At 46.7% G+C, this 24,117-nt stretch overlaps 1 protein-coding gene across 1 annotated transcript in view; it reads right to left on the bottom strand.

Annotated features, from left to right (window-relative positions):
- The window catches only part of LOC122383169, a 164,754-nt gene that overhangs the window by 85,187 nt on the left and 55,450 nt on the right, over positions 1-24,117 (bottom strand). The window contains exons 7-12 of the mRNA XM_043369339.1: positions 17,679-17,883; positions 16,059-16,204; positions 6,472-6,720; positions 4,598-4,747; positions 1,698-1,902; positions 1,088-1,233 (exon numbers count right to left, since the gene is read on the bottom strand). Coding sequence (XP_043225274.1) covers positions 1,088-1,233; positions 1,698-1,902; positions 4,598-4,747; positions 6,472-6,720; positions 16,059-16,204; positions 17,679-17,883 — 1,101 coding nt within the window. The remainder of the gene's footprint in view (positions 1-1,087; positions 1,234-1,697; positions 1,903-4,597; positions 4,748-6,471; positions 6,721-16,058; positions 16,205-17,678; positions 17,884-24,117) is intronic.

Here is a 24,117-nt window from a genome sequence, read left to right as displayed (position 1 = left end):
GATAGGTGGGAGGTAAGACTGGCAAAAAAGGCCGAAATCAGGGTGTCAAAAGCTCACAAGGCCCATGGCAAACGCAAGATGTTGAGAATTGGCCATTTGGGTCATGACATGACCTGAAAAACAAGGTCATATCTCCGAAACCAAAAATCACAGAAACTCGAAATTTTCAGTGGACATCAAGAAAGGATAGACAAGCAGCTATACGAAAAATCAGCCTTCTAGCTTTAAAAATGTTGAGTGCAGAGCAGAAAGACTGCCTGGGGGGGGTGGCAACCACCACCCCCCCCCCCCCCCATGTGCGGGCGAGGGTTAACTTGTGACAACTCAGCCGGTATTTCGTCGCCTACAGCCCAGCTTTCCCTAGTGACCGATAGAGGCGCTGCTATCGATGTCCGCCCGTACCGCCTAACGCGGTTGAGTACGTCATGTTCCATGCAGTAACTACATGCAAAAGTAGAGCTATCAACCAGACACAAATGGTCATGCTGGATAGGTCCATTTATTTTCACAAGTCCGACACCACAAAACTGGTTTGTAGGTAGGTACTTCTCTTTCTACGTAAGCCCAATTCAGCACCAACGGACATGTAACAGCGACAGTACTTGAACTCAGTATCTAGTAACGCCCCGGTAACATGAATTCACATGAGTATGACAGTTGCAATCACACACTTGCACGCTATACCTTATACACAGAGTTGCACGAATAAACAGTGAAGACCACAGTACAGTGAACATGTCCATAACATCAATTCATACCAAACACCGCGTCAGAGCTCAAGCCATACCAATTACCTACCTAAATACGAGTGACGTCATCTTACTATACTGGCTAGCCTATCATAGGAGTCAGCTAGTGTTTGGTATTGTTCACACTCGAACAACCATTCACGCCACACATGAGGGTAGACTCGAATCTACATATGAATGACATCACTATACTGTTTTATCTGTTGTGACGTCACATCAGCGTCATGTGCTCATCTCGACCCGTTGAGAGAGTGTGCGACAGCGGCTCCGAGAGGCCGGTGGCGCCGAGCCGTCTGTTGTGGGACTGATCAGCGGCGCTGGGCGGCGCCGTCACTTACCTAGGACCACGAACCCCAGTGTTCTCGGCGTGCCATTATCTCTTTTCCCCAGGTCTGCCTCTACCAGGGCGTCCAGGACCCTCTGACTGAGCTCCTCCGTTGCGTTAAAGAGCAGCGCCTCCAGTTTCCGACAGGTAACCACCAGTCTGCGACAGAACAGGACACAGGCCAGTCAGCGACACCAGCCGGCTGACCGGCCGTCTGGAAGGGACGGGTCCGGTCTCCACAGGGCCAGTTCAAGTCAGGGCCGGTCCGGTCCCGGTGAGGGTCTGGCCCCGATGCGCCAGCTTATAGTTACAATGCTATCTACTATTGGTCTGTATGCTCGTTAGCATGACAATACATACCAAGGCTCTAAGCACAATGCATTGTAACAGTGTACATACACATGCATACAATACGTGGTGGCATTCATTGGTCCCGTCTAGCTAGAACTGGTCTGAGTATGGTGTGGGTCTGGTCTGGGTCTGGTCTGAGTCTGGTCTGGGTCTGGTCTAGGTCTGGTCTGGGTCTGGGTCTGGGTCTGGGTCTGGTCTGGGTCTGGGTCTGGTCTGGGTCTGGTCTGTGTGTGGTCTGTGTCTGGTCTGGTCTGTGCGTACAGCTGACTGACCTGCTGACCGCTGTGACCGGTATATTCGTACATATGTCCACTGTGTCCCCCAGCTGCATTATACGCAGCTGGGAGCAGCCGTGGAGGGCGGCCAGTGAGGCGTCAGTGATTGCGCCGGACAGAGAGCGGCCAAGTGTGACGTCTTCCAGGCCGGTGAGGGCGGACAGCAGCCTCTGTAGGGCCCCGGCAGTGACACGCGGGCAGTCTGGAAAACACAGACACATACAGCCATGGTAGGTGAATGGCGTGGGAGCTGCTACGCTACTCGCTAGCACTCGTGCTGAGACATAGCCCGGCAGTTGCTGGGGTATTTCGCCACCCACCGTTTGCTGGGGGGGGGGGGCGTTAAACGCCCCCAGCCGATAACTCGAGAACCAATAGGCGCAGCGAAACGCACGAGGCGGCAAACGAAAGAACGCGACGAGACGCTTCAGATGAGTACTTTAAAGTTGAATTTTGAGGTCACAGGTCAGGTCAAGGTCAGGTCAAACACCTGAAATCGGGCTTTCAGTAGCATGGACTTCAGGACTTCGCAATGGGCGCCTCTCGTCATAAACTCTGTCAAAACGGTGCACAATCCATCATATAAGGCCTACAAGAGTGTCAGCTCCATGCAGGGGTCAGTCAAGCATAGGTCAGGGTCAAGGTCAGGTCAACCGGGCAGGCACATATCCCCGAAAATAAAAACTGATATTCGCAGCCTGTGACGCATGTTTTATGGGTAATTTGGGGCGTAGAACACGATGGTGACATTCATTTTATCATATGTGTACGTGTTTGGCTAAAAAAGTTCAATTTAAGAAATTCATGTATCATGGTCGTGAAGTAGTCACGAGAAATTGCCAAGATTCAGTTCAAGATTTTGGAAAATGCGGAACGATAATCAATAATCGAAGATAGCCATTTGATTGACCATGGTATTGGCAGTCTAATGGCGTTTACGGCATGTCTGTATGTCTATTCTGTGATTTTATATGATTTTTTGAACATATGCCGTTTTTGGTTGAAAAATCAGAAATCATGACGTCACTAAAACCTTGATATCTCAAAAATTTTCCGACCGATTTTTTTGAAACTTTGTCACAATAAACTTCAATCAATTCCCTACAGGTACCCAAAATTTGGCGCGCCTGCGGCGCGCCGTTTTTATGCTATGGCCCGGCGAAAAAAGTGGGGGCGTTTAACGCCCCCCCCCAGCAACTCGCGGGATAGACAGGTATGGCACTGCATGCTGCATTCGAGCTGACTGTTAGGTAATATTGAGCAGTAAATAGTGATAATGAACACATTTAATATTATTTGTATGTTGGTATATTTGTGTATATGTAAGTACGTATGCATGTATGTATGTACAGTTTATGTATATATCTACAAAGAAGTAGCTATACACGCATGCATCTATATTACTATTTGAGGAGGGTGCGTCTGTCCGTTACCGAGGTCCCGACTTGGTCGTGCTTTGCGTGGACTACAGGCCAGACCGTTGCACCTAGCCTGGTGAAATTTGCACAACTCATAGATCAAGGATGCGTGACGTGCCTTTGAGGGGTCTGAGCTCGATCGGGTCGATAGGGAGCGCGTGGCGCATGTCCAAAAAGTGCAAATTCGCGTCATAGACTTTACATGTATAAATCGGCTTGCAAAATCGGGCAAAAATGGCTAAATTTGCCCGACACGGGTCCGATCCCCGTGCAATATCTCGGTAACCGTGGGCCCGATCAGCACGGGGAAAACGGCATCGTGTAGATAATTGAACGGGCTATCGAATGGTATGCGGTGCAGGGGATGGCACGCGCCACGTGCACCGGGGAGAGCACTTTTATGTGGAAAATTGACGTTTTGGACGGATTTTGGAATTGATTTTATTTTTAGGTGACCGTTAAACGGAGCGAGTTGAATCAACGCCTATTTGCAAGAGAAAGGTACCGCCTCTCATATAAAAATTGTGAAAAGCTGATTAATCCAAATCAAGGTGGTGCAAATCACAGGAGAAAATGGTGTTTGTCAATTTTGTGCCACTTTATTAATCACACGGGGTTTGCTGCATAACCTGATACCTTTGGCAATTGAATATGGTACCATTGGATAGAGCATTCAATTCTGTCCAATATTCACTCTTCATTTTTGCATGATTAGCAACAGTATCCTTAAAAATGTAAATGTTCCAAACCATTACATTGTCATTTTTAGCGAAATTCATCGATGGCCCTCAAAAGACTTCACGCCAGTTTTCGAATCATTCTAAAGTAGAACGCATGGTAATACGACACGGGCACCTCGATGCGATGTATCTTTTTGTTTTCTTACAAAATGCTTGGCCGTCAAAAAGCAATCGAACGAAATGGATATCTACCAACCAAATCGACACAGACCAACCCAATACCCACGGGTCAAAAAATCCCCCCCTTCGCGTTGCGGAGCACGCGGGTAACCCTAGTGTATACCTATATGTATATGCATTCTGTGTACAAGTAATGATGCCTACTAATGAAGAACTGCCAAGCAGAAAATGAAACACTCACACCCACATAACTGGTGATTGGTGATTGGTTATGCATTTATATGGAGCACTCACCACAGGTCGCCAACACCATGTTGGCGACAGCACTTCCACACACACCACGGAAATGAATATCGACGTATCCGGCATATCCGTCATTTACATATATAACATGGAGGAGAGAATATTCCTTCCAATAACAATAGGAGAGTACTCCTTCCTCCATGTATATAATATACCAAATATACCAGCAAAAAGTATCTGACATGACTATTACTCTGATTACAGTCCCTGTTTCACCTCTCCCCGAACGGTGTTACCGTGCTCAGTTGGGTATATGGTGTTCGTCAGTATACCAAACCACTCATACCGATAATCTGTCCGTGCCACCGCCACTCACTGTACATGGTCAGCGCGGTAACCCGTGGTCCCAGCCCCTTGGCCAGCTGGTCGATGACGTCGTCTCCCGCCCGTTTTATGACGACCGTCAGCCCATGGTCGGGCCGTCTCTCCTTCGGCACATTCGCCGGCTTCCCCGTCTCCCCCGGTCCTGCGGAAAGAGAGCTGTGTCAGCTGACTGCAGTCGGACGGAGCTGCCGCCGGGTCGGGAGGCCGCTGATACTATGGTATCTAACAATGATACAGCCGATACTGACACCAACACAGGAGAATCGTCACTGATAGGAATGAGTTTGGCAATGTCTGTTGTATACAAGCACACATATTGTTATACCTACATAGCTCAGCATGGACCATGAACTCTGAAAAATAGCCCGCGCCCGGCTGGGGGTCCTGGATTTCCACGCCCTGCTGGGGGGGGGGGGGGGGTGTTTGAACACCCCCCCTTCTAACTCGGCTCCTGGGCCACGTAGCGATACGCGGAAGGCGGCGTTCGAAAGAGCGTCAAAAATAATGACGAAATCACTTCGGTCAATTTTTTGGTCAGGTCAAAGGTCAGGTCACCAGAGGTCATTGAAGGCAAAATTTCGCCGATTTCCAGGTCGAATGTCGAAAATTTCCAAGAAGCCAACGCATAACTCGGGAACCAATAGAGCTACAGCGCCGCGGAAAAGCGCATTCGATAGCCCTATTAACGCCCTTTCTGAGTATTTCTCTCAGATTTGACCTAACGTCAACGGTTTTGCCTGCAGGGGGCAAAAACTGCAAAAATAGCCGATTTTTTCGGAAACAGTTTTTCTGCAAGAACTTTTGACCCAAGCCTTGTACGAGCTTACTTTTACCGGCATCGTGTTCCGCTCGTCAAGACGCATCGAATGAACTATAACTTGACCTTGAAAGGTCAACTTGAAAATTTGACCTCAGGTCAAGGTCATGACCTGACCGGAAAGGGTCATGTTGCATATCAGTCGATCCGTATCGTCGAGCTGAACACATCTATGGTGTTTTCATCGCTCTAGCATGCCTCTATCAAAAGTTATTTGCGAAAAACTGTTAGATACCATTCGTGACCTAAGATGACCTCAGGGCATAAACAGGGGTCACGGACACCATTTTCATGTTCAGTGTGTCTAAACCACTTGTAATTCAGTGTTTGGGAGTGTTCATAATGTCTTTCGTCCAAAAGAGACGCATTTCAATTTTCTCCCATTGACTTATAATGGGGAGGTCGCAAAATTGACCTGACCTTAGGTCATCGATATCAAAATTCTGAGATAAAAATTTTGTACATGCTATTGCTCTTAGCAATCGCTGAAAGTTTCAAAGCGATCGGTCACTCGGTGTAGCTATGACAGACATTGAAACTTTTTATGAGGTGAGGTCACTTCAAGTGACCTGGTGACCTGACCTTGAATGACCTTGGTCTGAAATTTTCACAACATGTGTAGAATTGATGCATGATAAGGTGTACCAAAAAGGGGTGTTCAAACACCCCCCCCCCAGCAGGGCGCGGGATAGAGATTGAACACTATCGACGATGCTGTCAAAACTATATGTATTGGATGTCAGGCCATGATCAACATTAGGCGTCGGTTTCGTATGATCATTTGTAGAGCATGTGTTCTTCAAAACAACGTCTATCATAATTTTGACCAGAGTTACAGTGAATAGGTACGCATTACACATTTTTCTGTGATGATGCCACTGCCCGCTAAAACACTGTTTTTGTGTGTAGATTAATATTACATTGCATATGGTATCGGACCGGCTAACTATTACAGCCCACATGCATGGCTGCAATCGCAATACCTACTAAGCGCTGTCCTCACCACACAGCAGTGTGATTAGGTACACGTTTCATCAATGACATCTCACCGTAAACGTCCAGGCTTCTCAAGGACGGCGGCAGCAGCCGCAGCCACCGTCCCGTCGAGTCAGGAGGAATGGAGACCGTGAGCTCCTCCAAGGTTCGGAGGGACTCCAGCAGAGCCGTCAGCTGCTCATCACTATGGCCCGGTGGAAAGATGAGCTTCAAAGATGAACCGCAGGATTTGTCGTCCCTCAGTCTTAGTACTTTGATGTTGCCGGTATCCGACGGTATGATCAGTTTATCATAAACAGCTTCTGCGGGTAAGACACCAGTAATATGGGTTACAAATGACAACTCATACACAATAAGGAAAATGTTTCTTATACTTCGAAGTACGAAGTACGAAGTAAACAAACTTTGTTTAATGTGGTATAACACTTATCACAAGTACGGACTTCTGATATGACGCCCCATAATGGCACACACATCACATGATCGGTTGAGTACGTCATGGTCCATGCAGTAACTAAATGAGCAGTAATCGCCACGCACTTTGAGAATGTGGATCGTTCATGATTGTTCAATACAATACATACAATACAATACAAAAGTAGAGCTATCAACCAGACACGAATGGACATGCTGGATAGGTCCATTTATTTTCACAAGTCCGACACCACAAAACTGGTTTGTAGTATCCACTGGCGGACCCAGGGGGGGGGGCATTTGGGGCCAATGCCCCCCCCCCCGCAGCGCCCGAAATCGACGAAAATTTGCGGTTTTTGAGGAATAAAACGATAACTAAACAACTTTTATTAGGAAAAGTTTGTTTTAAAGGGACACTCCCACCTTAACATTAGTTTTGAGTTGAGATAGCCAAATTGGTGGCCATGGCCTGCAAATACCGGTTTGGGCACTCACAACATCGACAAATGCTTTAATTCGGAGATATGGAATTTCAAACTTGCAGTTTTCGGATTCTAAGGGGCTAGTGCATTGGTATGCCCCCTTAGAATTTGTGACGTCAGCGGAGATCTAACGATTTTTAAATCTTTTACTAAAACGTTTGGTAGCACGCGGTGGTATATGCTGCTTTGCGCGCAACAAATGCCGCACTTTCAAATAAAGTCGCTAGGAACAGCGGAGATCCCAAAAAGTAAACAAAAGTAAAAGTCTAATATCTTGAAAACCGGTGAATATTTTTCGATGAAATTTGGTAGATATTCGTTTTCGCTCTTTCTGAACCGAGCGACATCACTTTCGTGCCAATTCATTAACTTTTTTGAAGGTGGGAGGGTCCCTTTAACCCGGCAGTTCCTGGGGTATGTCGCCACCCGCCGTTTGCTGGGGGGGGGGGCGTTAAACGCCCCCAGCCGATAACTCGAGAACCAATTGGCGCAGCGAAACACACTAGGCGGCAAACGAAAGAACGCGACGAGACGCTTCAGATGAGTACTTTAACCCTCGCATGTGTGCGGCGTTTGCCAGCTTCTAATGTGTAGGGGGGGGGGTCGGTTGGACCCCCCCCCTTGCCGTTTGGCCCCTGATCGAGCTAGAGCTTCGCGGAAAAAACGAGCGTGTTGCCCGTGACGAGAGGAAGCCGATGATACCCAATTTTAAGGTCCTAGGTCATTGGTTGACCTTCCAGGTCAGGTCAATGACCCAAAGTCGGGAAAATCGGGACCTGTTAGAAAGTCGTAAAGTGTGGCTGCTAAGGGGTTTTTCGGGGTGCTGATCACGAATATCGTGTTAGTTTTGATCACAGATGATGTCTTGAAGCATTTAGACCAGGTCGGGTCAGGTCAGGTCAGGTCAACCAGTAGGCGTCGTGACGGGTATTCGTAGTACGTGTCAACCGCCTCTGACAGCTTCGTAACATGTTACAAAGTCACCAAAACTACTTCGTAAATGTTCAAATGGTTGCTAAATTCGAATTCAGCTCCAAAAACTAGCCTAGAAACATGTAAAACTCGAAAAAGTGACCCGAGGTCACCCGAGGTCACCAAAGGTCAATGACCTGACCTGACCTTCAGGTGACCTTCACACACGGGAGTAACATCAAATCACATGTTTGAACGTTTGAAACCACGAAAAGCTTGCAAACACGCGGCTAGTGCGAGCCGACATACGCGAAATCGCGATTCCGGCCAAACATGGTCTCGGAAAAGAGGTCACAGGTCAAAGGTCATTTGGGTCAGGGTCATGAAATTTTCAGGGTAGGTGTAAAATTGATCAATGCGAGGGTACTGAAAGTTTCGTCGCGATCGGCCGCTTTTTACGCGAGTTATTCGCGAAAAACCATGGGGGGGGGTCCATCCGACCCCCCCCCCCTACACATGCGAGGGTTAAATTTGAATTTAGAGGTCACAGGTCGGGTCAAGGTCAGGTCAAACACCTGAAATCGGGCTTTCAGTAGCATGGACTTCAGAACCTCGCAATGGGCGCCTCTCGTCATAAACTCTCTCAAAACGGTGCACAATCCTTCATATAAGGCCTACAAGAGTGTCAGCTCCATGTAGGGGTCAGTCAAGCATAGGTCAGGGTCAAGGTCAGGTCAACCGGGAAGGCACATATCCCCGAAAACCAAAACTGATATTCGCAGCCCGTGACACATGTTTTATGTGTAATTTTGGGCGTAGAACACGATGGTGACATTCATTTTATCATATGTGTACGTGTTTGGTTCAAAAAGTTCAATTTAGGAAATGCATGTATCATGGTCGCTAAGTAGTCACGAGAAATTGCCAAGATTCAGTTCAAGATTTTTGAAAATGCGGAACTATAATGAAAAATCGAAGATAACCATTTGATTGTTCGTAGTATTAGCAGTCTAATGGCGTTTACGGCATGTCTGTGTGTCTGTTGTCTATTCTGTGATTTTATATGATTTTTGAACACATGCCGTTTTTGGCCGAAATCTCAGAAATCATGACGTCACTAAAACCTCGATATCTCAAAAAAATCCTACCGATTTTTTTATTGTCACAACAAACTTCAATCAATTCCCTACAGGTACTTAAATTTTGGCGCGCCTGCGGCGCGCCGTTTTTACGCTATAGCGCGGCGATAAAAGTGGGGCGTTTAACCCTCGCCCATGTAGGGGGGGGGGGGTTGGTGCACCCCCCTGAGGTTTTTCTTAGCTACACGCCGAACCGTTTCAGATAGCCTGACCAAATTTTCAGTACCCTTTGGGGCATCGTTTGCGCAACTTTTGGTATTTTTTGTCAAGGTCATGTCAGGTCACGGAGTTATGACGTCATTTATGGAACAACCTCCGGCCAGATTTACGCTAAATTGGAGATTGCTTCACATTGGTATAAATGCCGACTGACCTGACACACTGATGGATTGTTTTAGAATCACAACTGGCTGATATGACATTGGCACAATGTCCGTTGACCTTTTGAAGGTTACTCAAGGTCAAGGTAAGGTCAGTGACCTCGGTTGACCTGTAATGACTTCTTGCCACTTGTATGCCTTTTTGGGGTATTTTGATGCCCTGAATTCGAATTTGCTATCCATTTCAGGCATCGTCGGTTGTTTCTTGTAGTTAATTTTGGGTCAGGGTCAGGTCAGTGACGTCACACGCCTGACGTGACCCAATGCACAAATGGCCTTGCAGACTTCCGATGCTCCCAACGCATCATTTTTAGAGTTATGACATCGAAACACACACCAAACGATAGAGAATTGATCGAGGATCACGATAGTGAAGGTTTTAACCCTATTAGTGGCAGGCTCCTGGCTACCCCCTATTAGTGGCAGGGGGGGCTGTTTACGACCCCCCCTTGATATCTCGAGATCTAACGGGCCGATTTTCAAAATTCAAACGGCATTCGATTTCGCTCAACGTGATCTACATTTCTAAAAAATAAAAATTGAAAAAATGTCAATAGGGGGGTAGAGGGGGGTAAAAACGGGCAAATTGCAGATACATTTTAGACTGTTTATCACGGCCAGGTTTCTGAACCAATCTTAACGCAACTTTTGCCGATCGATAGAGAATGAACCAGGAATTCACATGGATCCTAAAAATATGCATTTTCAAAAATCATAGGCGGATACAGATCATTGAGATTAGGGGTACACAAAAAGTATAGTAAATAAGGTTTTTGTTGGTACTGTTTCTAAAAAGGGTGGTAATGGTCTTGTTATGTTACAATTTTCTTATGAGAGAACGACTACAATTGTATTATTCATGCATAGGCGGTGTCAGGGCACCTATTTTGGGAGGTAAAACATAACCCCCCTTTTTGAACGCCTGGATCCGCCTATTATAGCAAAAACGTGTCAAAAGAGGATGCACAATAACTGTATATGTTATCACATGATACCTTTCATTCACTGTTCGTAAAACTGGTGCAGCATCGTGATCTTCGCCCAAATGACTCGCTTCACGAATAGGACCCCCCAATTCCCAGTGCTCTGGAGCCGCCCCTGGTAAACTTATGAACTTGAAATTTTCAGGGAATGTGCCCAATTTAGTTTTAGGAAAAGTCAGAAAATTTCAGCATCGTAGCTTCAGCGGTTTCGGAGATATTCCCGAAAAACCTGAGGGGTGGATAAAAACAACCCCCCCTGCCACTAATAGGGTTAACCCGCGCACCGACGGGGGGGGCGGATATCCGCCCCCCCCCCCTGAGGTTTTTCGCGAATAGCGGGAAAACCGCGGCGCAATTTGGTATGACTATTCCCTTATCAATTTTACACATGGTGTGCAAGTTTGAACCTCCTACCTTTCAAGGTCAGGTCACCAGGTCACTTTGAATGACCCAACCTCAAGTCACTTTTTTGCAACTTTGTCACCGTGCCAGAGCTACAGTAGATGTCGGAGGCCTTTGAAAGTCGCAGGATGTTATTAGGTTATTAGTAGCTACAATTTGTATATCTCGGAATTTTGATATCGGTGACCTAAGGTCAGGTCAATTTCGCGACCTCCCCATTATAAGTCAATGGGGGAAAAATCAACTCCCTGTTTTTACCACTAAAACGGGTCGGAATGGCCCCATATACCATACATGACTTCATATACGATCAACCCTCACTACCTTGAGGTCTGTTTTGCTGTTGGGCAGCTGTGAGGTCATGTGACGTCATCAAAAGTCACCAAAGGTTTTTGGCCAATAACTCCGTACAGGAACAAGATACAGACGCGTGGATGGTCTCATTGTGTTCAGCTCGTCAAGACGCATCGAATGATATACATGACGACCTCGAGGTCACGTGACCTGAGGTCAACCTTTGACCTTGACCTTTCGAGGTCAACATATATATCATTCGATGCGGATTGACGAGACGATCACGATGATGCCCTTAGTTTGTTCCTATCTTGACTAATTCGAAAGTTATTCGAGAAAAACTCTCTCCATATTCAGCGCCGCCATTTTGACTTTTTCGACCCCTGTGACGTCATCTTTGACCTGACCTGAAAATGACCTTAGTAAAAATTGTAGATCTTGACCGTGCGTATCCGATGCCGTTTACCGCTTGTCGCTATCTTGCTTCGTTCTCGAGATCTCAGGGGGGGGGGGCGGTTATCCGCCCCCCCCCCCGTCGGTACTAAGTTGGCGCAGACCCCCGTCGGTGCGCGGGTTAAGTCGATATCTCTTACCGTTTTGCCGCAATCGGCGCGGAAATCTGAAAAAGTTAGATTTTTCAGAAAATTTGACCTCTGACCGGTCATAAGTAGGTCAAATGTTGACCTAGGACCAAAAAATATACCACCAATCGCGAGATCTCGTTGAGAGCAATCCGTTGGTTTTTTCCGCTAAGCTCTACGACGCTCCATTTTCAAACGCCAGGGGGGTCGCACCAACCCCCCCCCTGCATGGGCGAAGGTGGTAAAACACCGTTTACGGGCGAGGGTTAACGCCCCCCTCCCCCCAGCAACTCGCGGGTTAAGCTGCGTAGCAGTGCCTAAGGAACCGAAATTCGATGAGCTTTTGGAATTTGGAGAATTTTTTGGAGGGTGTGCCCCACCCGCAGCATCAAAGATTGCCTTTCTGGATCCGCCAATGATAGTATCTATCTACGCAAGCCTAATTCAGCACCAAAGACATGTAACAACGAACGACAACGAAGACATGTAAGACATAACAACGAAGACATAACAACAACGAAGACATAACAACGAAGACATGTACGTGAACTGAGTATGTGGTAACGTCCCGGTAACATGAATTCAAATGAATATCGGGCATCAATATGCAAAAATGATCAATAACATGGCAGAAATGTAAAACTTTTATTGTAAAATAGGCCAAATATGAGAATGAGCTTTCGCTTTACAGCATCATCAGATTCATTATTTTGTGACATTTAAAAATTCTAGCTTAAAAGAATATCGAGCATTAAAAGAAAAGAAACACACATTAAAAGAATATCGGGCAGTTGCAACCACACACTTGCACGCTATACCTACCTTATACACAGAGTGGCACAAATGAACGGTGAAGACCACAATACGGTGAAAATGTTCATAACATCAATTCATACCACACACCGTGTCAGAGCTGAAGCCATACCAATTAGCTACCTAAATACGTGTGACATCATCTTACTATATCCCTCGCACGACCAGGCCATTTCTCATAACACGAACGACCGGGGGGGGGGGGGTTGTTACGACCCCCCCCCCTGGCGTTTCGAAACGGAAGGTCGTAGAGCTTAGCGGAAAAAACCAACGGATTGCTCTCAACGAGATCTCGCGATTGGTGGTATATTTTTTGGTCCTAGGTCAACATTTGACCTACTTATGACCGGTCAAAGGTCAAATTTTCCGAAAAAATCAATCTTTTTCAACTTTGCGCAACGATTGCGGCAAAACGGTGAGAGATATTAACTTCAAACCTTCAACAACGTATTCCCCACTCAATTCTGCATCATATATGGTGTTTTTGGTGTATTTACCCTATAAAAGTAAGAGGCCTATTGCTGATGAGTGATATGGTGTCACATCACCCTCCGGTGTTTGTCCCGATTCGTCGGCTGTTGACCACTGCTCCGCTATAAATACTGTAGGTAACGACTCAGAAAAGTGTGTTTCCAACTTCCAACAATCAATTCACAGCAAACGAAAACCTCGGGACTCGGTACACACTTCGTGAAAATCCGGCCGGAGGCTGTACCTCTTATGACGTCATAACTCCGTGACCTGACCTGACCCGGTCAATTTTCTTGCACCACACGATAGCCAATGCTTGCCCCGACATGCATGGGAAGTTTCAATCATGATCCATCAAACAATGTGGGTATCACCGGCAGAAAACCTAGGGATTCGGCGCACACGTTTGGTAACTGTCGGCCGGAGGCTGTACCTCTTATGACGTCATAACTCCGTGACCTGACATGACCCGATCAATTTTTTTTTCGGCAAAAGATGCGCAAAGGTTGCCCCAGAGGGTATTGAAAATTTCAGCCCACTACGACAAGCCGTTTAGCGTGCACTTCGAAAAAACCTCAGGGGGGGGGGGTGATACAACCCCCCCCCTAGGCGTTCTAGGGATATATCTTACGTCATCTTACTATATACTGGCTAACCTACCACAGGTATCAGCTAGTGTTTGGTATTGTTCATACTCGAACAACCATTCACGCCACACATGAGTATAGACTCATATCTATATGTTACAGGCAAAGTGAAAACTCGGGCATTTTGCAAAATGCCTAGGCAATTTGCAAAATGCCTGACCGGCCAGGCATTTTGCAAAATGCCCAGGCAGTTTGCAAACTGCCTGACCCACCAGGCATTTTGCAAAATGCCTGAAATATTTTCCCAGGCATTTTGCAAAATGCCTGGCATCAAACTCGCACTAGCGACGATGTATAGGTAAGCATCATTTGTAACTGCCGCTTACAAAAGTTCATTGCTGTCAATGTGCACCAAGCGAGGGGACACTGCGTTCTCCGGGTAGCGCAGCCGAGTTCAGGTCACTGAGCCCCAGCGGCCGTCGGGTGCCGAGCACCGGGCGTGGTTTCGTGGGTAAACATGCGCTCGGTACAATGATTGTACTGTTTCTAAGAGCTCTTGGTGGCTTTTTGAAAATACTATGGGTGGATATTGATCAGAAAAGAATACTCTTCCAATTTGCGAAAATTTGATTGTTACACGTTTACGTACATTATCAATCGTCTCTGCCGGACAGTTGCCCACGAGGGCAGAATACTGGACATCGCAGCTTTTATACACACGGCTACAACTCCGTATACCTATACGAAAGGTACGGAGACGGTGGCTCATGTCCATTCAGCGTTGGCTCCATCTCGACAGAATTGACGCAAGACGTAGGTATTCAGAGTGTCACGAACTTGATACGCGGTTGACGCGGTCTTGTCCCTCTATGCCCCTCCTGAGTGCTGAATGGATGTAATTTGAACGCGTCCGGCACCAGGGCATCTAAATCGGCCATTCCCCGGTATCTGAAGATTTTACCATGAAGCTCAAGCCGCTCAACATCAGGCTGCAACCCTGACTAATCGTCATCCATTAGTGGTGCAGCTGGATTTCGACAAAACCCACCAAATCTGGACCATTCAGGACTAGAGATTCAGACTTTTTAATGATGAGGCCGTGAGGCGATATTAGCCGTTTTCACGACGGCCATCTGGTACACATTTGGTTAACATCTGGTGCAGATTAAGTGCATATTTGGTCAAATGAGGTTCAGTGTGTCTCTTAGTAGCTATCAGCTAGGGTTGTAGGTACTAATTGCTTATATGCCTCCTTAATTGTCATATTATCAGAGAGCATCATCGGTTAAAACACTGAAATAAATTCATAAGATAAATATATTTGCTGTAAAAGAGATTAGGTGCAGATTTGGTCACATTAGGTGCACTCGCCGGATAGCCCGTCGTGAAAACGGCTATTGGAGCTCTTCTTAGTCACTAACCGTCCCGACAAGCAGTTCTGGGCCAACAGCAGCTCAGAGGCGCTGCACCGTCGAGACGGTGAAGCACTCACTGGGCACTGGGGATTCTCGTTTGGGGCATGATGGGCTACAGAGGCCTATTTGAGCTTCACCAGGTGCCGCGGGGACAGACCATGTGGCCGCTGATAACTTGTCAGCGAGGTGCTGGAGAACACTAACGCAACTACGATGCAATACATTTCGGGACACAAGCACAACATCTCGCAACAATTTCGTGACACCCTGTATTCGTGACCGTGGAATGTGTCACATGTGCCCAGTCCCACAACACATGTGAAATGTGTTGTGGGGTCAGTCACAGTGGAACGTTTATGATCAACGCCTGTAGTCAACAAAAACGGTGGAATATATGAAAACCCACTCCCAGGCATTTTGCAAAATGCCTGGCGGGTCAGGCATTTTGTAAAATGCCTAGGCAGTTTGCAAAATGCCTGGTGGGTCAGGCAGTTTGCAAACTGCCTGGGCATTTTGCAAAATGCCTGGCGGGTCAGGCATTTTGCAAATTGCCTAGGCATTTTGCAAAATGCCCGAGTTTTCACTTTGCCTGTAACATATATACGAATGACATCACTATCAGTTTATATCAGCTGTGACGTCACATCAACGTCATGTGTTCATCTCGACCCGTTGAGAGAGTGTCCGATAGCGGCTCCGAGAGGCCGGTGGCACCGAGCCGTCTGTTGTGGGACTGATCAGAGGCGCTGGGCGGCGCTGTCACTTACCTGAGACCTGGAACCACAGTGTTCTCGGCGTGCCGTCATCGCGTTTCCCCAGGTCTGCCCGGACCAGGGCGTCCAGGACCCTCTGACTGAGCTCCTCCGTTGCGATTAAGAGCAGCGCCTCCAGTTTCCGACAGGTAACCACCAGCCTGTGACAGAACAGGACACAGGCCAGTCAGCGACACCAGCCGGCTGACCGGCCGTCTGGAGGGGACGGGTCCGGTCTCCACAGGGCCAGTTCAAGTCAGGGCCGGTCCGGTCCCGGTGAGGGTCCAGCCCCGATGCCGTGCGCCAGCTAATAGCTATAGTGCTAACTACTATTGGTCTGTATGCTCGTTAGTGACAATACATACCAATCTTTTAACCCTAGAACGCCTAGGGGGGGGGGTTGTATCAACCCCCCCCCCTGAGGTTTTTTCGAAGTGCACGCTAAACGGCTTGTCGTAGCGGGCTGAAATTTTCAATACCCTCTAAGGCAACCTTTGCGCATCTTTTGCGAAAAAAAAATTGTTCGGGTCATGTCAGGTCACGGAGTTATGACGTCATAAGAGGTACAGCCTCCGGCCGACAGTTACCAAACGTGTGCGCCGAATCCCTAGGTTTTCTGCCGGTGATACCCACATTGTTTGATGGATCATGATGAAACTTCCCATGCATGTTGGGGCAAGCATTGGCTATCGTGTGGTGCAAGAAAATTGACCGGGTCAGGTCAGGTCACGGAGCTATGACGTCACAAGAGGAACAGCGTCCGGTACTATTTTTGAAAAGCGCCCGAACCACTGTTTTGCTAATTCTTGTCACCTCAATGGGAATATGCAGCAATATTAGCTTCTATGGGGAGCAAATGGACCTCCCAAATCCAAAAATACAATCAGATTTCAAAAATTTAAATTTTGATTTTTCGAATTTCTGCCGCCGACTGTGACCTTGCCGACTTCCGGCGCTCCCAACGCGCCATTTTTAGAGCTAGGGAAACGAAATACATACCAAACGATAGAGAATTGATCAAGGAACACGATAGTGAAGGTTTCAAGTCGATATCTCCCACCGTTTTGCCGCAATCGCCGCGGAAAGTTGAAAAAGTTTGATTTTTTCGGAAAATTTGACCTTTGACCGGTCATAAGTAGGTCAAATGTTGACCTAGGACCAAAAAATATACCACCAATCGCGAGATCTCGTTGAGAGCAATCCGTTGGTTTTTTCCGCTAAGCTCTACGACCTTCCGTTTCGAAACGCCAGGGGGGGGGGGGTCGTAACAACCCCCCCCCCCTGGTCGTTCGTGTTATGAGAAATGGCCTGGTCGTGCGAGGGTTAAGCTCAATGCATAGCAACAGTGTACACAAACAGACAATGCATACAGCATAGCGTCATGCATTGGTTTGGTCTCATCTAGGTAGAAATGGTCTGAGTCTGGTGCGGTCTGGGTCTGGTCTGGGTCTGGTCTGGGTCTGGTCTGGGTCTGGTCTGGGTCTGGTCTGGGTCTGGTCTGGGTCTGGTCTGGGTCTGGTCTGGGTCTGGTCTGGGTCTGGTCTGGGTCTGGTCTGGGTCTGGTCTGGGTCTGGTCTGGGTCTGGGTCTGGTCTGGGTCTAGTCTGAGTCTGGTCTGAATGTACAGCTAACTGACCTGCTGACCGCTGTGACCGGTATATCCGTACATTGGTCCACTCTGTCCCCCAGCTGCATTTTACGCAGCTGGGAGCAGCCGTGGACGGCGGCCAGTGAGGCGTCAGTGATGGCGCAGGACAGAGTGCCGCCAAGCGTGACGTCTTCAAGGCCGGTGAGGGCGGACAGCAGCCTCTGTAGGGCCCCGGCAGTGACACGCGGGCAGTCTGGGAAACACAGACACATACAGATATGGTAGGTGAATGGTGTGGGAGCTGCCACGCTAGCACGTGCTGAGACATAGGTAGGTATGACACTACATACATGCTGCATACGAGCTGACTGCTAATAGTGAGCAGTAATAGTGATAGATAGTGATTTTTTTTTGTAAAGGTGTCAAATTGATGCCCAGGAAGGTACTGAAAATATGGCTGCGCTGCGCGCCGCTGTTTCCTTGCTATTCAGGAAAACCCACAGGGGGGCCATATTGGCCCCCCAGCGGGGCGAGGATTAACAATGTAACGTAAAACTTACCAAATGTCCCCTAGTTTTTAATTCCTATAGACTGGTTGCCACTGTCATGTCGGCCAACGTACAAAAGGACAACTTGTCAACTAATCATATCAGCAACAGGATTCAGTCTCCATTCAAATATCTTTGAGCCTATACCAATAATCAGCATTAACCCGCGCGGGCCCGGGGGGCGTTTTTCGCCCCCCTGGCGACTTTTTGCGATAGCTCCCGAACGCTTAGGGATAGGAAAGCGAAACTTTTAGTACCTTTTCTGACATCAATTTGACATCTTCTGAAGTAAAAAATTTGGAACTAGCCCCCTTGATGACGTCACAGGGTCGATTTTTCTAGACCCCTGCACGACAAATTTCGACGTTACAGACGCGAACTTCAAATAGCTGCTAAAATAGAGTTTTAGAGATAAAGACAAATTACGAGCACGGTTTTGTAGCATTTGACCTAGAGAAAAATAGAAAAATAGTTTTGGTGACCTGAGGTCAGAGGTCAGATCAACGACCCCCGAGCTGTGGTTTTAGTTTTTCGCAAATAACTTCGAAAAAATGGTCCTAGAGCTACGGCAGTGGTACCAACGCATTCGCCTTGTCAAGCCGCGTCGAATGATATATATTTTGTTTGAAAAGGTCAAGTTTTATCTTGACCTTATGTGACCTCGAAGATGACCTTTGGCTGACCTTGACACATGAAAGGTCGTTTATGATGGATTCGTACCCGCTGATCACGAATCTGGCATCTATTTTCCTCTAAGCCTTCATTTAGAGCCTCCGCATGGCAAAATTATCTTATTTATCATTATATACTAACTAGAATCAGTGAAATAGCCTCTAGCAAGGATACTCTTCTGTGACCTTGACCTTTGAGCAGCCTTGCATCGTACAATGAACCACAAGTAGAGACCTGATAAGCCTCAAAACATTTAAAAACATATTGGAAGTTAGCACGCAAGATGTACACAAAAGTGAAAAGTTTCAGGTCAATTTAGAGCATGATCTTGACCTTGACCTTTAAAACACTCGCCCCGTTGGGGGGGACATTTTGCCCCCCCCCCCTGTGGTTTTTCCTGAATAGCAAGAAAACGGCGGCGCGCAGCGCCGCCAAATTTTCAGTACCTTTCTGGGCATCAATTTGACACCTTCACACCAAATTTCAAGTTTTAGGTCACGTTAGGTCAGGATTTATTGAGGTCAAACTGAGGTCATGTTCGAGCAAAAATGAGCAAAAAACATGCAATCTTGAAGCGCTCACCAAATCTACAGTTATCAGACAATTTCAAAGTACTTTATATGGTCAACTAGACAAAAACCGGCGCTACAAAACTGCTATCTCGGATTTTCAAAATTTTGGGTTTTTAACCCCCAAATATAAAAAAATGATTTTTTTTTTAAAAAAAACAAAAAAAAAATAAAAAAATCCGACTTTCGAAAAAAAAAACGGAATATATGTGATAGTCGCTCTGCTCTTCTATATACATACCAAATTTCAGATCGATATCTCGTTTTTTGGCCAAGTTATAGCAAAAAAACTGTTCCAAAATGATGACGTCAAATTTTTGAACTCAATTTTTAGCGATTCTAGACCACGTACGGCAAAACAAAGACCACCATTGAACTCCCCGTGACGAGCTGCATCGATTCAATACCTATTTTATGCAAAAATATCAACTTTGAAATTTGACCTAATTTGACCTGACCTTGACCTGACCTTGACCTGACCTTGACCAAAACGTGACCTAAGCCGGCCCTAAAGTCTGTCTGACCCACATAATCTCATTTGTCATGTAAAATGGACCATAAAACATGTATCACACGACACTTTCATATTGTGACCCCCCAGTGACCTGACCTCTGTGACCTGACCTGGTATCAGTGACCTCAAATAGCAAAATATGTGTTTGAAGAACATTTCTCCACCGATGATTTTCAATGAAATGCATTTTACTCGATTTTACAACGCATTTCTTGAAATGCCTGTAAACGGTGAAAATTCGACCTTTGACCTGACCTGTGACGTCATCGGTTTGACCGAGGTCAATGAAATTGGGTCACAAGGTAGTTCCCCGTTGGGGCTATCCAACACCGTTTACCGCTTGTCGCTATATTGCGTGGTTCTCGAGATCTGAGGGGGGCCAAAATGCCCCCCCCCCCCCCATCAGACCGCGTTGCTCGGCAGACCCCATCTGGGCGCGGATTAATGTTGAGCACATTTTCGGAATCCTCAGGTTCTCTTCTTTCGTTTGACATCCAATTTTGCCGTTTTTTTCACATCCTGTCGTCCTCTAGAACGCATACTTTGATATCACTACACATGACCGATTTTTGCCTTTGACCTTGACCACTGACCTTGAAAATTGTCCTGAGGTCAAAAATTTTAGGTGATTTAGAATCGTCTTGTAAGGATCTTTCGTGTGGTATCGCTTTCGTTTCGGTAGCTCCCTTATTTACGGAGTAAATTAAATTATTACGTATTACGTATTACGGGGGGCGAAAAACGCCCCGCCCCCGGGCTGCGGTGGTTGGGATTACCCCCCGGGCCCGGCCGGGTTAACACTAAACAATGTTTTACGGAAATTCTCTGAAAAAGAATCGGCATTCCGCGAATTCACTGAAAAATAATCGCTAGTCCGCGGATTAACCCGGCAGGCGGTGGGCCTCCCAGCCACCTTCCGCGCGGTGGGGTGGGGGCATTTTTTGCCCCCCCCCCCGTATCTCCGAAACTACTGAACGGATCCGGAAAATTCTAACGGCGTTCGATAGCCCTGTCAAATTTGTTGAAGGAAACCAAATTTCACTGACCTCGGGGTCACCGATGACGTCACAGGTCAGGTCAAAGATAAAATGTTTCACCGTTCACGTGGCTTCTAGGGAAAACGCTATAACACCGAGTAAAACGCATTTTGTCGAAAATCAGCGATAAGGCGTCAGTTGTCTAGTACATATGTTGCTATTAGAAGTCACTGGTCATACCAGGTCAGGTCACAGGTCAGATCACCAAAGGTCACCAAGGGTCATTTGAGCGAAATCCGTCGGAAATTTTTTTGAGAAATTGACGTTTTAGTGACGTCATGTTCGCCATTTTCGCCTCAAAAACGGCAAAAGTTCAAACGCCGCTAACATCTTCATTTTTAAAGGAATCAAGACGTAACAATTCTCTGACATATATTCCGGTTTTTTCGATACACTCAAAATTTTGGATTTTATAACTATTTTTCCAAAAAAGTCAGTTTAAAAAAAAAAATTGGGCCAAAATCCAAAATTTTCAAAAAACCGAGATAGCCATATGTGTACCTAGATACCAAGTTTTAGAAGAATCGGTTCAAAAATGTGGGAGTTATTAAACATTTTATGACGTCACGACACACAAAAAATGGAAAAATGACTTTTTGGAAGTTCTAGACCTCGTACGGAAACAAAAATAGCACCATTCGATTCGCCGTGAAAAACTGCATCAGATAGACACCTTTTTAGGCCTTAACCCGCGCACCGACTTCTGCGCCAACTTCGCACCGACGGGGGGGCGGATGACCGCCCCCCCCTGAGATCTCGAGAACGAAGCAAGATAGCGACAAGCGGTAAACGGCATCGGATACGCACGGTCAAGATCTACAATTTTTACAAAGGTCATTTTCAGGTCAGGTCAAAGATGACGTCACAGGGGTCGAAAAAGTCAAAATGGCGGCGCTAGATATTGAGAGAGTTTTTCTCGAATAACTTTCGAACTAGTCAAGATAGGAACAAACTAAGGGCATCATCGTGATCCTCTCGTCAATCCGCATCGAAAGATATATATGTTGACCTCGAAAGGTCAAGGTCAAAGGTTGACCTCAGGTCACGTGACCTCGAGGTCATCATGTATATCATTCGATGCGTCTTGACGAGCTGAACACAATGAGACCATCCACGCGGCTGTATCTTGTTCCTGTACGGAGTTATTGGCCCAAAACCTTTGGTGACCTTTGATGACGTCACATGACCTCACAGCTGCCCAACAGCAAAACAGACCTCAAGGTAGTGAAGGTTGATCGTATATAAAGTCATGTATGGTATATGGGGCCATTTCGACCCGTTTTAGTGGTAAAAATAGGGAGTTGATTTTTCCCCCATTGACTTATAATGGGGAGGTCGCGATATTGACCTGACCTTAGGTCACCGATATCAAAATTCCGAGATATACAAATTGTAGATACTAATGACCTTATAACATCCTGCGACTTTCAAAGGTCTCCGACATCTACTGTAGCTCTGGCACGGTGACAAAGTTGCAAAAAAGTGACTTGAGGTTGGGTCATTCAAAGTGACCTGGTGACCTGACCTTAAAAGGTAGGAGGTTCAAACTTGCACACCATGTGTAAAATTGATGAGGGTACAGTCATACCAAATTTCGCGGCGCGTAGCGCCGCGGTTTTCCCGCTATTCGCGAAAAACCTCAAGGGGGGGCGGATATCCGCCCCCCCCGTCGGTGCGCGGGTTAACAACCAACTTCAAAATTTGACCTCACTTGACCTGACCTTGACCTGACCTCGACCTGAAATTCATCCAGAGGTGGTCCATATCACTTATTGAAAGTGCCTATTGAATTCTATGAGTAAAATGACCCATAAAACATGTGTCGCACATGCCCTTTTCTATATTTTGTTTTTGGTGACCTGACCTGACCTGACCTGACCTTGACCTTGACCTCTGAATGATATTGTATGCAACGAATATTGTCTTGGTAGCCTAAGAACACGTTTTGGGCGATCAGTCTCAGTCCATGACTCCATTCTTCGGCAACTACGGTGCAAGGCCGATACTGTAGGAACTTGCAATTTGTACCCTTGACCTGACCTTGACCTTGACCTCAAACTTAAAATTAAGTACATGTTTTTAGTTGTTCGTGATGAGATCTTTCGATTGGTGTTTGAATTTTCCAAATCGGACCATTAGTTCGGGAGATAACAGGGGGGTAAAATTTACCCCCCCCCAGCCCCGCGCGTTCGGCTGGAGACCCCAGCCCCGCGCGGGTTAAGGCCTAAAAAGGTGTCATCTGATGCAGTTTTTCACGGCGAATCGAAAGGTGCTATTTTTGTTTCCGTACGAAGTCTAGAACTTCAAAAAAAATCAGTTTTTAATTTTTTTTTTGTATCGTGACGTCATAAAATTTTGAATAACTCCCACATTTTTGAACCGATTCTTCTAAAAATTGGTATGTAGGTGCACATAGACCACTTCTCTAACATATATTCCGGTTTTTTCAATACACACAAAATTTTGGATTTAATAACTATTTTCCCAAAAAAGTCTTTTGAAGTTTTTTTTTAAAGTTTTTTGAAGAAAAAAAATTGGGCCAAAATCCAAAATTCTCAAAAAACCGAGATAGCCATTTGATAGACAAAGTAGAATTACGTATAACCTTTTTGTTAGGTCTTGATTCCTTTAAAAATGACAATGGTAGCGGCGTTTGAAATTTTGCCGTTTTTGAGGCGAAAATGGCGAACATGACGTCACTAAAACGTCAATTTCTCAAAAAAGATTTCGCTAAAATTTTCAGGGATCGTGTCAAATTGGTGCAAGAAAAGGTACTGAAAGGAGGCCCCCCTGGTAGGCGACCCTTGATGGGCAGGAGGCCCCTTCTGGATGTGAGGCACCTTCTCACAGGAGGCTCTACCTGGGCAGGAATCAAGAGGCCCCCTCTGGCAGGAGATCCTTCATGGGCAGGAGGCCCCCGAGCGGGCGAGGCTCCCTCTGCACAGGAGGCCCTTTCTGGGCAGGAGTCAGGAGGCCCCCTCTGGTAGGCGACCCTTGTTGGGCAGGAGGCCCCGTCTGGCAGGGGACCTTTTATGCACAGGAGGCCCCTTCTGGATTTGAGGCACCCTCTTACAAGAGGCCCTATCTGGGCAGGAATCAAGAGGCCCCTTCTGGCAAGAGACCCTTCATGGAGGCCCCCGAGACTCG

Source organism: Amphibalanus amphitrite, unplaced genomic scaffold, assembly GCF_019059575.1.
Source record: "Amphibalanus amphitrite isolate SeventyFive unplaced genomic scaffold, NRLGWU_Aamphi_draft 000157F_arrow, whole genome shotgun sequence".
NCBI lineage: Eukaryota > Metazoa > Arthropoda > Thecostraca > Balanomorpha > Balanidae > Amphibalanus > Amphibalanus amphitrite.
Note: the sequence above shows the minus strand (reverse complement) of the source record. Positions and strands in the feature narration are given on the sequence as shown.